Below are 16,750 nucleotides of genomic sequence, written 5' to 3'. Positions count from 1 at the left end.
AGCAGGATTATAAGAACTGTTGAAACGGACGCAGGATAATAATTGCTAAAATGCTTCTTCAAAATATAATTCAAAAGTGAAAATAAGAATACAATTGGCTGAATCATAAAATTGCTGCTGAACTGACATTGCTCGTGAAGCACATATTATTCTTTTGAAACATGACTAACGGAATTTGATGCCAAAAATAATTAAAAGAAGATTTTTGGGACTTCTCTTTCAAGTGTCCATTGGAGTGGTCTCAACTGTATTTTAACAGTGCCGGACGTCTTCGTTTCCGTTATAACCATTACAGAATTGGATCACAACGCTGCCTGGTTTGATTCTCTCCCACTTGAATGCTAGAAGCACTTTCTCTTTTGACGGAATCCCATTTGCGTACATCAACTTGTTGGAAATGTCATCATATAAAATAATAATAAAAAGAAAATGATTTTAAGATAGGTTTGTGCAACGCAATGCGTCGTCAGAGGTCAGATAGTCTGTCTGCTCATATGTTCAAAAACAAAACCTTGAATGGTTTTCAACACCCGTTAACAAAATCCTCAACTGTTGGTGCTATGAAAGAGACTATTAAAATGCCGAAGTATCTATAACAATGATTCTCCATAAATAATTTTTCTTAACTGACGGTCTTGTGAAAAAAAAAAAAAGTGAATATTATTCGAATCTGCATGTGTTGTGTGATAGTGAATGCTATTCACGCAGTGATTCCCAGTGTTTAGTGATCATCCACGATAGTAATTTCTTCAATGATATTTATATAATGAAAATTTACTTCTATCTGTGCTTTTGTTTTGATAATAATTTCGAAATATTTTTTGATTTTAAAAATATTTTGTGTTTGCACAGCAAAAATAAAAATAGATTTAGAAACAGGATGTGGTTTTTTAAAAGTATGATAAAGTGCTTCGATTTGAAGAATTAAGTAGTAATAAATTAGGAGTTGTTTTATAACGAAGAAACTAACATAAAAAGATNTGTTAATTACAAAATAAATAAAAAGAATATTCATAATAAAGAAAATTCAGAAGCAGTTCATATATCAAAATTGCGAAGGTACCACCCACCTGACAAACTTAAATTATGTCACGAATAAAAAACATGTAATAGTTTAAATAATAGAATTAATTATATTTTATATTGAATTTAATGATTTTTCATTGTTGAAATAAAATTAAAAGACACCGAATATGACGACAATACGCATAGTTCAATGGAACATGTGGTCCCTTTTTTTCTGGAGGATCCGACCTTTCAAATTTTCTTCAAGTTCAACATTTACCCAAATCTAGTAGGATATGGGGCGATGGTAGTTTTTCTCTGTGGTGAAAACCAAAAAAATAAATACTTATGCATCTTGTTGAAACTAGGATCTTCCAGCACATCATTGTTGGGACTAGGGACTGTTTTCCTCCTTTTGGGGAATACAGCCCCCAATCCAGCAAAACAATTTCCCCTAATAACACTGAAGTCTTAAACTTCAGATTAAAGACCATTGTGTCAAATTTTTTTTACATTTTATATTGAAATTTTTTTTGATAAAAAGTGTCAATTTGTATTTTTATATCTCATATCACTTGCATTTTCATATTTTTTTTTTATCTTTCATGTTGTTGAATATGAATAGATACATCTTTTAGAAAATTTTTATAGATTTTCTTGTCTTAAGTGAAAAGTTTATTTTAATTGTGTTAGTATGAGGAATAACTTTATTTACTGTGATTATCAAGAAAGACTGAAAAAACTTAATCACAAAAAATTATTGAAAATGGAGATCTAACACTTCATTTTGATAGTAGCTCTAGTTCAATTTTTTCTTCTTCCTCTAACACTTTATGAAAAACATTTTTGGCTAGGGGGGATGTAACATAAAAAGCTTTTATTAATCTTTTTATGTTAGTTTCTTTGCTATAAAGCAACTCCTACTTTATTACTAATTAATTATTCAAATCGAAATACTTTCTCACACTTTTGAAAGCTACATCCTGCTTCTAAATCTATTTTTGGCCCAACTATGTTATATATATAACAGTGCATATCATATAAGTTTTATGATCCGGAACGAGTAGTTAGACTACTGGAAGCAGGTCGAAATATGATCAACGTGGCCGCAGCATCGGGAGTTTCCAGAAGTGTCATCTCGAGATTCAAAATGACCACTGAAGGTGGAAATACTATGCAATAGCATGCTTGTGGTTGTTTTAAGGAACGCCAAACTTTAAGAGGATTGAAATGTACAGCTGATAGCAAAATGGAACTGAAATATCTCTCCTAGGCATAAGCATAAAGTTGCAGACATTGAAACCACTACCGGCACACATGTTATGGCAGAACCATCTCACGGAAATAAAATCAGGTAGGTTTGCATACACAGAAACCAATTCGATGCATCCCGCTTCAACCACGCCATCGTCCAAAAAGATAACTTTGGTGTAAGAAACGATTCAGCAAGTGATTCTGGCAACCAGTTAGCGTGGAAAGAGAAAACAAACACGTCGTACACAGTAATAGGTTCAAAAACGTGATCGATATGTCAGTGTCGGTGCGTGCAGTCATTATGCACAATGGCTGGACACTGCTTCACATCTTTGAGCAACTTATTTTAAAGAGGTTATTCTGGATCATGTCTGTCTTTTATGTTTCTGGCAGATCAAGACTTTCTGTTTATGGACGACAATAAGCGGACACTCAGGAACACTGAGGTATCAGCCGCAATATAAAGAGAAGATATTAACCGTATGCAATAGCTGCGTAATCTCCAGATCTGAATCCTTTAGAATATTCCCTTAGCAGACTAGTTTCACAAAGAATACACCCTCTGCAAACCGTGCAAGAGTTGAAATCTGCCTTGAGAGAGGAGTGGGATAATATCCTCCTAGGACTCATCAATAGTTCAGTGGACAGCATGAATTACAGATGAAAAATGTGTCTGAGGTAATCACAACTTTCACTGCTTTACTAATTTCTGCTTCCTTCTGGTAAGAAGACCCTTTTTTCATGACCGTTTAGGAATTGTCCAATGAGCATTTTCTTAATTTTATATATATTAGATGTAGAAATCGGTCTCTCACAAAGAGACATAAAAAGTCAAGATGAACCAGATAAGACCAGATAAAAGATTATTTTCTGAAAGCTAATGGGCTTATTTTCTGAAGCTAATAATTCGTCAATGAAGTAGACATTAAAATACTCCCAAAAACTCCCCACCGTCTGAGTGGCGATATCCTTTTAGCGAATCAAAATCTCTACTTCTATATATATATATATATATATATATATATTATATCCCACACCATTATATCCCTAAAAATAGTGTTTCCTAATATTGTATTATATAGCCAAAGCTTCTTATTTTATTTTTTCTAATTTTATTTATATTTCTTCTATTTCATTCTTCAAGTTCAATGTGCTTACATCTTCGCGTAGTAATAAAACTTAGTAATCTTCAATTCTTAATTTTTTCTCAAACTTTTCCTTATTCTTTCACTCTTAGTCTCGTATTAGTCGATCATATCTTAATGTAGCTCTATCTTCCACTAATTTTTCTTCTACGTCCACTATAGATTCTGTTTTTGTTTTATTATTTTTTTAAGTTTAGTGTAGTTTTGGAGCTGTTTGAGTCTGTTTTATTAATGGATTTGAAAAGAAATAATAATTTAGTGTCTGGTAAAACGATACTATATTTTCCTTGACGTTTGTTTTAATTTTAAGTAGAAACGTTTTTTAAATTTTTTAAGAAAACATTTATATGCTTTTTATGTTTGTCTTAGATAATACTTTGTAATTTTTCATATGCTTATATTCTTTCTTCTCCTTTTTTATTTTTATTTTCTTTCTTTTTTCTTTGCATTTTTCTAATTTTCTAGGTTCAATTTATTTACAGTTTTTATGAAGCAGCAAAACTTAATATTAAATTTTTAATTTTTCTTAAAAATTTTCCCTTTTCTAGTTTAGTAGTAGTAGTTTTATTTAAAAATAATTTTAAATTTCTTTTTCTAGGTAAGAATGACAACACTGTAAGAGATTATTCATGCTCCAAGTTAAAGATGGCCCTTCCTTGCTGCAAAAAGTTAAAAGCTATTAAGTTAGAATTAAATAATAAACACTTCATATCGGTGATCCAATCAACTCTAAATAACAGTCATGCAAGAGTAATTCGTCTTGACAGCTGCATTTATCCTAGTGATTATCTCTTGGCAGAATTTTCTTCTCGAGTATATGAGGATGAAAAAAGATGTTTACATCCACTGGAGCAAATATGGAATGAGACTAAACTGGATAAAAAAGAAAAAACAATATTCGGGGATAAAGAAAAATGGATCTTATTAACAACAGCAAAAAATTCCGGTGATGGTTATTTTGGCGCTGCATACTGGAATCCCGATCAGATGCAAGTTGTAATTGCACACAAAGGAACAAATCCAAAGAGCGTGAATGATCTTTGGACTGATTATGAAGGTATTTTATCGAATGAATACACTTCTCAAATGAGTTCTGCGATTTCTTTTGCCAATGAGATTGCGGCTGAACTGGAAAAACTCAATAAAAAACAATCAGTGCATTTGACTCTGTCAATTACTGGACATTCTTTGGGAGGGTGGTTGGCGCAAATAACTTCTTTTTCTACTAAATATCTAACTAAAGACGAAAATTGTTTTTTTGTAAAAAGCAGAAAAGAAGGTTCTCACACGCATACAGTAGTCTTTGACAGTCCAGGTTGCAAAGACATGTTGTTGAAAATGGAAAGTGACTTTGATGTACGCTACAGCGGTAAAGCCCATTCATCTTTTTTCTTGGATGTCACAATTTACCTATCAGCACCAAATTTGGTGAATACTCTTCACTCACATCTTAACGTTGATAATTTATACCGGGTTTTTATTGAAAATATACCACACAGATCATCTAGTTGGGATTTTTTTCAATACACAATGGAAACTCACAATATGAACAGCATTAAAAAGGCATTGATATGCAGTTCGGCAAAAAAGATAATGAAGGTCATAGACTGGCCATTAGTAAAAGAAGGATTAGGTGGAATAATAGCTGAAAAAATATTTAATATATTTTCAACAAACACCAATGAATATGAACATTTTCATAAATTGGCTAATTGTACTAACTATTATAATCCACCTCCTGATGATAGCGAATATTGTACGCTTCGTTACCAAGTGCAAAGTGTGGAAAAAGGAGAATGTAGTGCTAATATTTTTACACAATCGGAGTTTGAATTTCTGGATAGTTGTCACAAATTAAAGCAATTCTCGATGCTTTCTGTCGCAGATGACTTATTTCTTATGCTAGATCAAAAATCAAGAAGAGTGATAAGTAAAGACAAAATTGAAGAAATACTGGAAAATCTTGCAGTAAAAGAGGGAGTAGGGCGAGGTATAATAAGCCGCAATTCGGAAAAACAATTGCAAGAATTAATTATTTGTGTCAAAAACATATTGTTTATTTTTCCAGATATTCGCAGTGAGATAACTAAATTAAAGAATTTAGAAGTTCTTAATGAGATTTATAAAAAACAGTCTCTTAATTATCTTAAATCCATTGAGTATATTGAACTGAAGGAGGCAACGATAGAGTATATTGATTTTTTAAATCATTCGAGCTTGCAGTTTTTGCAACTAATATGTAAAGCGCACCCTGTAATTGAAATAAAAAAACTACATAAATTTCTCAAAGAGAAAAAAAGATTCGATCAAGCAAGTAAAACCTTTTTTCTAAGTCTGAGAAAACTTTTAATTTTAGATCAGTTTTTTACAATAAATGAATACGTAAAACAATTAGATAATGAATTTTCTGTGTTATTTGTTGTTGATAGTAATAGAGAACTCTGGGAAGAAGATAAAAAATTGTTAATTGCGTATTTTAAAAAATTATTCTGTGTTTTAGGAGATAAACCAAAGCTTAAGTTTATTTTAGTTACTCAAAGTAAGAAAGTTTTAGATGATTGCTTAGGAAATAATTCTGAACTTTATTTTGAAATGGAGGATAACTCAAAGTTTAAATTTGGTGATTTAGCAAATTATTCTCAGAAAACACTTTTAGAGAAAAAAATTCTCTTTCAAGGTGAAGAGACAAGTTTAAGTTCATTGATAACAAATGAATTAAATCATATAGTAAATGAGGAAACATTATCCAAACTTATCAGCAATGAAATGTTAGAGGTAGGCAAAGCCCTTCCAGATCTGGGGGATATTGAGACTTACTACATAGATCGAATTTTTAATCAGTCAAAAATTAAGAAAGATCTTGAAAATGATTATGAAATTCATATAACCTATGACAATCAAATTCAAAAATCTAATCTTAATTGGGGACAAGATATAGTGCTGATTTCTGAGGCAGGTGCGGATTTTAATGAACTGTGTAATGTATATGAAAACCGAAATATTCACTGGCTGAAGGAAGTAGATTACCAATTTGTATGGCAAAAATCTCGCGGTGCTCTATCAAGATTGCGTAATTATATTGATATAGACAATGTATCTGAATTTCGAGACATAAATGGACGCATAGTAATTATAAGTGCAGTATCTGGTGCAGGTAAATCTACGATACTGACTAAATTAGCTCAAAATATGAAAAAGTTTGATACTTCCTTGTGGGTTGTGAGAATTAATTTAAATGACTATACAGGAAAACTAGCAAATGCAGATTTTATTAATGATAGGGACCAAATTTTTACATTTATTATGGACATAGCTGGTCTAAACACACCTCTGGAGAGAGAATTATTTAAGCATCGATTGAATGTTGCAGGTAAAGTTGCCTTTTTTCTTGATGGATTTGATGAAATAGTTCCTGATTACAAGGAGAATATTATTGAACTATTAAAAGCTTTACAGAAATCAAATGCAGAGAACCATTTCTGGATAACTACACGGCCACACATGAAAAATGAACTGGAAAATATATTAAATGTGCTATCCTACAGTCTAAAGCCGCTATCTAGAGATGATCAGGTGATGCTTATTCGAAAGCATTTGAGTAAAATGTTAGGACATAGCGGAGAAAAGTTTGATCATTACGCCAACACATTGCTTGACAATGTTCTACAACCCGTTTCTGATGCAAATAAAGAATTTACAGGAATACCATTACATACAAAAATGCTGGTTGAAGCTTTTCATGAAGAATTCCAAACCTCTTACCAACTGTCCAACGAAACAAAAGCAACTTTTTCGAAAAAATTGCATCTCATGAGCCTCTATAAAGCGTTTGTTGTAAGCAGGTACAGGAGGGATCTTTCAGAAAGACAGATACTAGACCTAACAAAACCGGGATCACAATATAAAACACTCTACGCTTCCTTTATAAAAAAATATTCGCTTCTAGCTTTAAGTGCACTTTTCATGAAAAAAGATTTAACTAAGTTTCTTGATGAAGAAGAGTTGACAGAAATAAAGAATTACAAGAAAGAGCTGCAAGACGGAGAGGAAAACTGGGGTTTCATTAGTCATATTGTCGATGAGAAGCCAACTTTCATCCACTACAGTTTTTCTGAATATTTTGCTTCACTTTTTTTCTTCAACAATATAAGAAGGGAAAAAGTAAAAGAACATTTTCGTGATCATGTGTATGGACCAAATAATAAGTTAACAAGCATCTTCTTCGATCACATGACAACTGGTGATGATGAGTTATGTGAGATTCATAATGCTGTTTTAACCAATTCCAAAGATATAGTAAAGCAACTATTAATAAAAATAAGAAAAAAGGAAGATTTTTTAAATGCTAAAGATAAAGTAGGAAGAACAGCCCTCCACTTAGCCGCTGCATACGGAAACATTTATATGGCTGTGAGATTGGTGTATCAGGGATTAAGTGTCGAGGCTGAAGACCAACTTTTTGGTTGGAGTCCTTTAAGATATGCAGACAAATATGGTCATTGGAAAATTGCTGAATTACTTCTAAGGAATGGTGCGAATGCTGGTGACATGTATGAAGCAATAAAAAGCCTTGAAACATACGATGCTGAGAAACCAAAAAGGACTTTATTGCACAAGGCAGCAGAAGAAAGTTTAATGAAGATTATAAATATTCTAATAGAAAGCAAAATAAATTTAATAAATGCTGTTGATGCAAAAAAGAACATTCCGCTGCATTTTGTTTCAAATAAGGAAATCGCTGCATTTTTAATTTCAAAAGGCGCCGATATTAAAGCCAAAGATATCGTGGGAGAAACACCTTTGCACAAGGCTGTTTCGAGAGGAAATGATGAGGTTGTCGAGATTTTAATAGGAAATGGGGCAGATGTAGAAGCTGAAAATAAACCTAATAAGGAGACACCTCTGTTTCATGTAAGAAGCCAGAAAGCATTCGAGCTCTTAATTGCAAAGGGTGCTAATGTAAATGTTAAAACTATCGAAGGCTTTACACCTTTGCACAGCGCTGCTAGCAAAAGTAAGGATAGGATTGTGGAACTTTTAATAAAAGAAGGCGCAGATATAGAAGCTAAAACTAATCGTGATGAAACACCTTTGTTTTTTTCTACTAGTAAGAAGGTTTTCGAGCTTTTAATTGCTAACGGAGCTGATATTAATGCTAGAAGTAGCGAAGGAAGAACACCTTTACACTATGCTGTTATGACTGGAGAAAATGAGATTGTCGAGCTGTTAATTAAAGAAGGTGCAGATGTTGAAGCTAAAAGTAATCAGGATGAAACACCTCTGTTTTATGCGATACGCATACTTTTAATTGCAAAAGGCGCTAATAAAAATGCTAAAAATAGCAATGGAAATCCAATTTTGCAAAACGCTCCTTGCATCTCTTACACTACTCTTCTTGCACCTATATTTTACGCTAATAGTATCAGAGTAATCGAGCTTTTAATTGCTAAAGGTGCTAATGTAAATGCTAAAAGTAGAGAGGGAACAACACCTTTGCACTACGCTGTTGATAATGGAGAAGATAAGATTGTCGAGCTTCTGATAAGAGAAGGCGCCGATATTGAAGCTAAAAGTAATTTTGATACAACACCTATATTTTACGTTAGTAGTATCAGAGTAATCGAGCTCTTAATTGAAAAAGGCGTTAATATAAACGCTAAAAGTAGCGAAGGGTGTACGCCTTTGCACTTCGCTGTTAAGAATGGAAAAGATGAGATTGTCAAGCTTCTGATAAGAGAAGGCGCCGATATTGAAGCTAAAAGTAATCTTGACACAACACCTATATTTTACGCTAGTAGTATCAGAGTAATCGAACTTTTAATTGAAAAAGGCGTTGATATAAATGCTAAAAATGGCGAAGGGTGTACGCCTTTGCACTACGCTGTTATGAATGGAAGAGATGAGATAGTCCAGCTTCTGATAAAAGAAGGGGCAGATGTTGAAGCTAAAGCATATCTTAATATAACACCTCTGTTTTTGGCTAGTAGTAAGAAATCATTCGAGCTCTTAATTGCAAAAGGCGTTAATATAAATGCTAAAAGTAGCGAAGGAAGAACACCTTTGCACTACGCTGTTAAGCATGGAAAAGATAAGATTGTCGAGCTTCTGATAAGAGAAGGGGCAGATGTTGAAGCTAAAGCTTATCTAGATATAACACCTCTGTTTTTGGCTAGTAGTAAGAAGGCATTCGAGCTCTTAATTGCTAAAGGCGTTAATATAAATGCTAAAAGTAGCGAAGGAGGAACACCTTTGCACTACGCTGTGAAGCATGGAAAAGATGAGATTGCCGAGCTTCTGATAAGAGAAGGGGCCGATATTGAAGTTAAAAGTAATTATGATACAACACCTATATTTTGCGCTAGTAGTATCAGAGTAATTGAGCTTTTAATTGAAAAAGGCGCTAATATAAATGCTAAAGACTGCGAAGGCGATACGCCTTTGCACTACGCTGTTATGAATGTAAGAGATGTGATTGTTGAGCGCCTATTGAGAGAAGGTGCTGATCTTGAAGCTGGAAATAATCAGAATGACACTCCACTGCATAAAGCTGCTGAATTTGGATACCAGAAATATGTTGATATCTTCTTAAATAATGGTGCTAATATAGAAATTAAAAATTCTTTAGGGCGTACACCTCTACATTTAAGTGCTAAAGCCGGAAAAATAGATGTTGTCAAAATTTTAATTTCACGACGAGCTCGCATCGAAATTAAGGACAGCCTTGGCCTTACTCCTAAGGATCTAGCTTCGAGTGACGAGATTGTCGAGCTTTTAACTTCTTATGCTAGCAATGAAAATCAGACTTATAGTGTTAAACAATCAGACGATTCCTCTGCAACGAGAATTAGTGGAGTGTGACATGAATTTTATTTTTCACCATTTAATAGAATGGACATTGAATAAGTTAATCTTAAAGTCATAGGTTAGGAAATTTTGTACCACCCTGCTTCTCTAAGGAATATGAAAATCTTTATGCTCTTAGTAACCTAAGGATTTAATGTTGAACATTCAATTAATTTCTGCACTTCTTCGCTATATATTTTTTAATACTATTCTTCACATGAAACTTGTTAACCCCATAAAATCTTAGTTTAAGGCACTTCTCTGCACCAAAAAGCCACTAATATATCAGAACCAACTTGTAGATCATTTAATAAATTACTGTATTTAATACGAAATATTTTATTAAGCTTGATATGGTAGACCTGACATAAGATATGCACGTAAAAAGACGTTCGTTTCATCTTCTTCACTTAGGTTGGAATATATATATATATATATATATATATACACCATTAATTGCAAATTTATTATAAATAACATTAATTTATTACATTATTTCTTATTGTAATTAAGTATCATGCTGACATTGATTTTATTTAATTTTACCATTGCTGTTACTATTGATTCACGTAACTATTAATTTTTTCTCGGTACCATTGATTTTTTTTTTACTATAAGTTTGTTTGTTTGTATAAGTTGAAGAAAATGCTTTTGTGATAGCTAAAAATCAAGTTGTCAAGTGCAATGTTATTTTTTAACATATTTTTAAGCGGGTATTACAAGACTTTTGCAGCACCATGTTACTGTTGCTAAATGTGGTGCAAGGCATTGTATACTACAGCTAAATAACACTGAATACAATATAAATAACATTAATCGCTCAATTATTTTTAAATTCCATTAATTATTATACTCTTGGATATTATTGAAAAAATGCGTTAAATATGACGTTGTTAAATGCCTTATTATTTTTGAATACATTTCTTAACAGAGGTAAAATACTTTTTAAAATACCATTGCTTCGGTTGCTAAATATGTTGCAAAGCATTGCACGACAGCTAAAATACCTTCAACTGCAAATTTATTTAAATATAGCATTATTTACTACATTATATTTTTAATTCCATCATGTATTACTTCTATTGAATATTTAAAAGGAAATGCTTTTGTAATTGCTAAATAGCAAGCTCTTAAATGCCATATTCTTTTTGAATGCATTTTCAATAGGTGTTACACGCTTCTGGCTGTATCACGCATGTATTGTTAAATATCATGTTATTTATTAATACCAGGAATCGAAAATTATATTGCCCAACTTGCCCGATGTCAAACCAAAGACACTGCATAATATCGATTGTGTGCTCAAAATATTACTTTTTTGACCTGATTTTCAGTACATTAGCACAAATGGATGGATCTGGAGATAAAAAGATACAGAAAGAGATTTAAAAGCACACATCCTTTTATTATGATGCATTAATGTAATTATAATAATTTCAATCAATTAAAAATATTTGTAGTCAATTCTTGAACATGGAATTACCTTTAATGAGAAATTATTATTTCATTAAAAATAATATTACTTCATTAAGATATGTAAGAATGTTCAAACAATTTTTTCGAAAAATGTGAGATTAAGTTTTAAAACAAACTCTTTGAAAATTGATCTTGAATTCTGTACAACTGAATTCCATAACAATTGTTTAATTAAAAAAAAAATGGAATACCTCCTAAGCAAGTTTGAAAGATGTTATATTTTAACTCAAATTTAATACTTTTTGAGTTGGAATGTAACAATGTTCAAACAATTCTTTCGAAAAATGTGAGATTAAGTTGTAAAACAAACTCCTTGAAAATTGATCTTGAATTCTATACAATTGAATTCCATAACAATTGTTTAATTAAAAAAATGGAATACCTCCTAAGCAAGTTTGAAAGATGTTACATTTTAACTCAAATTTAATACTTTTTGAGTTGGAATGTAACAATGTTCAAACAATTTTTTCGAAAAATGTGAGATTAAGTTTTAAAACAAACTCTTTGAAAATTGATCTTTAATTCTATACAATTGAGTTCCATAACAATTGTTTAATTGAAAAAAAATGGAATACCTCCTAAGCAAGTTTGAAAGATATTACATTTTAATTCAAATTTAATACTTTTTGAGTTAGAATGTAACAATGTTCAAGCAATTTTTCTAAAAAACGTGAGATTAAGTTTTAAAACAAAATCTTTCAAAATAGATCTTGAATTCAATATAATTGAATTCTTTAGAATGCTATAACAATTGTTTAATTGAAAAAAAATGATATACCTCGTGCGGCAACTTTGAACATTATTACAATCTCACTCAAATTTAATAATTTTTTTAAGTTAGAATGTAATAATCTTCAAACAATTTTTTCAGAAAATATGGGATTAATTTTTAAAATAAACTCTTTGAAAATTGATCTTGATTATTGTCGTTTTGATTTATTAGAAGTTGCTTTCTTTTTCATAACTGGAATATGGTGATTAAAATATCTTCTCGAAATCAACGGAACTGCCTGTTATCTGTTATTTTGTTTTGCTTATCATCATTTATCAGTTCTTTTTTCTGGTCTCATCGAGTATAATTCTTTGAAAACATTTGTGTTTCTATGAGTATTGGAAGAGTTCATTTTGTCTTCTATGAGGTGATACGTGCTTCAAACATTATTTTTAATTCAGCAACTATCTTTGCCCAAAACTATCTAACTGAAACTGTCCTGCTACATCAAACTTCGGGTAAAGTATTAATATGCGATACTTTGTAAATGCTTTACAGATTAAAGAATTCTTATACTACTTAATTCTTATAGCGCTTTTTGAATCGGATATTTGTTTATTATAAATATATGTTTTCTCACAATTGGTTTTCAATAGGGTCCAAACATAAAACTTGCTATACCACTTAACCCTTTGTCGCAGATTGTCACTTAACCCTTTGCCGGCAAGCTAACGTCCTAGTAATTAATTTTAAATTGCTTTAAAAAAAATGTTGATTTAATTAAATATTTTTAGAGTTACAGCAGCAAAAAAACGTAAGATAAAAGAAAATAAGTTTCTTATAAAAATGTCTATATCTCTAGAAATATTTAAGCTACGTTTACGAAATTTTGTGCAGATGTTGGATATAATAACCAAAATAATTGTCATAAGTTACAGACCTATTGCTAGATTTTTGGCATAGGGTGTTCAAAAATACTACTTTCCGTTGTAATTTATAGATAGTCTTTCAACTCTCTGAAAGTTTTAAACTTCATTGATATGTATGGGACATCGTATATAACTCTAGTACATAATCGAGTATAACTTAAGCACTTCTAAATTTATAAAATGATTTTCTCAAAACCACAAACCTTTAAAAACTTTAAACTTCATTGATATGTATGAGACATTGTATATAACTTTACATAATCGAGTATAACTTAAATAATTCTAACTTTTTATAAACTACTTCTCTCAGTATTTTTTTTTTTTTTTAGTATAGAAGCATTTCTAATTTTTTGTGTAACCCTTGTATCTACCAATTGATATCTTTCTGAAAGTTTATCTGAATGATTTTTAGGCTGGTATTGCATAAATTTGTTTATAATATTATTCAATATTATTTAAAACTTTATTTATAGAAATTGTAGACTGATTGTATTTATATATAATGAAATTAGGATTTACAAATTACAATACTTTACAAGGTTAGAAGGTGCATAAAGGAGTTTTAAATTGTTAAAGGCTCTAACTCGTTTCAATCTTAAGTTAATTAATTTTGTGAAAACTTGCTGTTGATGGGAGCGGTTTTTAAACCTCCACAACCACATAGACTCACTTTAGTGACTGTAAGGCTAAGTCTTTTTCTAATTCAGCCATCAGCGATCGCAAAACTTGCAAAAAAGTTACAGTATGAAAGACATTCCAAAAATAAATTTAGTAAAACAAGTAGCTACTTATTGTGTGGAATTGTGTAAATATCGTGTGTTTGTTAATTCTATAACATTGTGTGATTGTGTTTATTCCTTGTGAAAACATTTTATCAAGGTTTTCTTATAGAATAATTGAAACTGATTAATTTAAATAGTATTAATTAAGAAAAAAAATATAACATTGAGAAACTTTGAAATAGTAAGTATAATAAAAGGCATAATTATATATGACAAAAAATTGCTAGGATATTTATAATGAAAACAATTGTTCAATGAATTGACTAAAATGAAACTTACAATAAAAAAATTATACTTAGATTTCATTTTAAACTTGGATGGGAATCAGATTTTATTACAAAGTTCTCTACTCAAACAGAAAGAACTCGAGCAGAAATAGAAAATGAAAAATAATTTTTTTTTAAAGAATGCAAGAAGGGCTCTTATTATTAACAATCTTATTCAGATTTTTTCAAAAATTGATTTGTTCGGTACATTTTTCATAATAATTTATGACTATTTTAATAATTCGAGAAATAGTGAATTGTTTTAGAAAACAGAGGAATATTTTCTGATTTTTTATCTATATAATTCTTTAAAGAAATTTCAATATCACTGTCTTTTGACACTTTGTTTTTTCTCCAATTAAGCTCAGAATTTAATACACTTTTACTCTGCTATTTTAATATATCCTTCATTCCGCAATGGCATTATAGCCCTGTGAGGGTCTTGGCCTTCTTTAGAATTCCATTCCAAGCTGACCTTGTCTTTTCATCTGGTTCTATCCGCGTTATAAATAGGAAAAATATGGTTATAATAGATTAGTATGAAGCATGAAAAGCTTTTATTTAGATTTCAAAATTTGAAGTCGGTATAAAGTTGTCGCTAAAGTCACGCATATTTTAAGGTCTCATATATTTCTTATATATTGTGGTGAGATCAAAATAATTTTGACATCTTTGAAAAATATTTAGATCTCTTGGAATGGGCCTAAAGTATTATTTTTAAGGTTAAAATAAAACTTAAATTTTCACTTTTTTAAAAGCATGAATATGAAACATATTTTAGTTTTCAAGATAAAAAAAAACCTATAAATCTTAATAATAAACTAAATTACGCGTCAAATTTAAAATTCAAGTCTATCTCAATAAACACTAAAACCTAAATTTTGAAATTCGTATATTTTCCATTTTAAACCGAAATATGTTAAGTTTCAATGTAGATTCCAGTTAACCTAAATAATACATTACGTGTATAATCCTTTGATGTTGTTTTACTGTACACAGCGTGAAAAAAATAAACGAACCACCCTAAATAACTCTTGATCTAATGCTCGGATCTTCCGCTGTAAGACTCAATCATGATGGTTCAAGGGGATGACCTCAAATATCATAATTAATTAGTGCTGACGATATTTTAAGTTACGTAACTACACTAAACGTACTTTCTCTGTGTAGACATACCCTTTTAGCAAAGGATTCGTATTTCTGGCAATCAATCTATCAAGAGTAGCCGTAATCTGGGAAATATGGTCCCAATATTTTGGCCAAGAGATGGGTCGGAAGTTTAGACCTTTTAATGCTTATTTTACTTTTTACGTAATGAACCATACATTGATCACTATTCTGCTGATTTCGCTAAAATTTTGAAATTCACTATTTAAAATCGCATTCTTTAAAATGATGCTAAAATGTGATGCCTAATAATTCAAACTTTTTTCGACCATTATTAAATAAATTAATAAAAAAATATTTATTAGAAGTTATTTTATGCATGGAGTTATCTTTGGAGAAAGTAATTTTACAATTGCGTGCATATTTTTTTTTCAAATCGCTTAAAAAGTTATCCAACGATAACGAAATGCGCAAAAAATAAAATTAAATGATAAGGAGTCTAAACTTATGAGTACTCTCCTGACAAAACTATTGGAGTCATATTTCCATTAGAACCATTGCGGCTACTCCCGATGTTTTGATGGCCAAAAAAAGGTATGTTTATTCAGAAGAAGTATGTTTTAATATCTGATTTCGTAACGTAAAATATCATATACACTAATAATTAGCATATTTGAGGCCACCCCCTTGAACCATTAAGAATGAGTCCAAAAGCGGTATGTTTATTCAGAAAAAAGTATGTTTTATTATCTGATTTCGTAACTTAAAATATCGTATACTCTAATTAATTAGCATATTTGAGGTCACCCCCTTGAACCATTAAGATTGTAACCTAAAACGTGAAGATTCGATCATTAGATCAAAGGTTATTCAGGTTGGTCAGTTTATTTTTTATTTATTATTATTTTTTAGTTCTTTGTGCACTGTAAGTTCTAAATTAAAAAAATTTGTGATTAAAGTTTCAATTTTATTTTATGTTTATGCTTATTGACAACTTAAAATTTTTCCTTTCGATTAAAAAAACATTTACTTTTAAGCCGATTGTGAGAGATTTTAATATTTTTCTTTAATTTGACACAAGAAATTAATAAATGAGGGACACAAAGACAACTTATAATCTAATTGAAATATATTTTTAATTTAAAAAAAAGCTAAAGACACGCCCTATTATCCATAGCAACCGGAAATTAGATCCAATTGTCGTACTAGCCGTACGCAAAAGGACAACATT

General features: G+C 30.6%; 3 protein-coding genes across 4 annotated transcripts in view; 2 read left to right on the top strand and 1 right to left on the bottom strand.

Moving 5' to 3' along the window:
- Positions 1–14,442, top strand: part of LOC107446204 (uncharacterized) — a 68,211-nt gene extending 53,769 nt beyond the window's left edge. Inside the window, exon 6 of the mRNA XM_071181830.1 lies at positions 4,003–14,442. Within this exon, the coding sequence (XP_071037931.1) occupies positions 4,003–10,262 (6,260 nt within the window). The 3' untranslated portion in view covers positions 10,263–14,442. The remainder of the gene's footprint in view (positions 1–4,002) is intronic.
- The window catches only part of LOC139424817 (uncharacterized), a 204,252-nt gene that overhangs the window by 118,498 nt on the left and 69,004 nt on the right, over positions 1–16,750 (bottom strand). The gene's annotated exons all lie outside the window — the stretch shown is intronic.
- The window catches only part of LOC107449245 (uncharacterized), a 38,407-nt gene that overhangs the window by 9,911 nt on the left and 11,746 nt on the right, over positions 1–16,750 (top strand). Inside the window, exon 1 of one of the 2 annotated variants that reach the window (XM_071182501.1) lies at positions 12,835–12,953. The exons of the other annotated variant lie outside the window; for it this stretch is intronic. The gene's annotated coding sequence lies outside the window, so the exon portion shown is untranslated. Of the gene's footprint in view, positions 1–12,834; positions 12,954–16,750 lie in introns of those variants that run through there. 2 annotated transcript variants of the gene reach the window in all.

Source organism: Parasteatoda tepidariorum, chromosome 6 (assembly GCF_043381705.1).
Source record: "Parasteatoda tepidariorum isolate YZ-2023 chromosome 6, CAS_Ptep_4.0, whole genome shotgun sequence".
In the NCBI taxonomy this organism is placed as follows: domain Eukaryota; kingdom Metazoa; phylum Arthropoda; class Arachnida; order Araneae; family Theridiidae; genus Parasteatoda; species Parasteatoda tepidariorum.
Note: the sequence above shows the minus strand (reverse complement) of the source record. Positions and strands in the feature narration are given on the sequence as shown.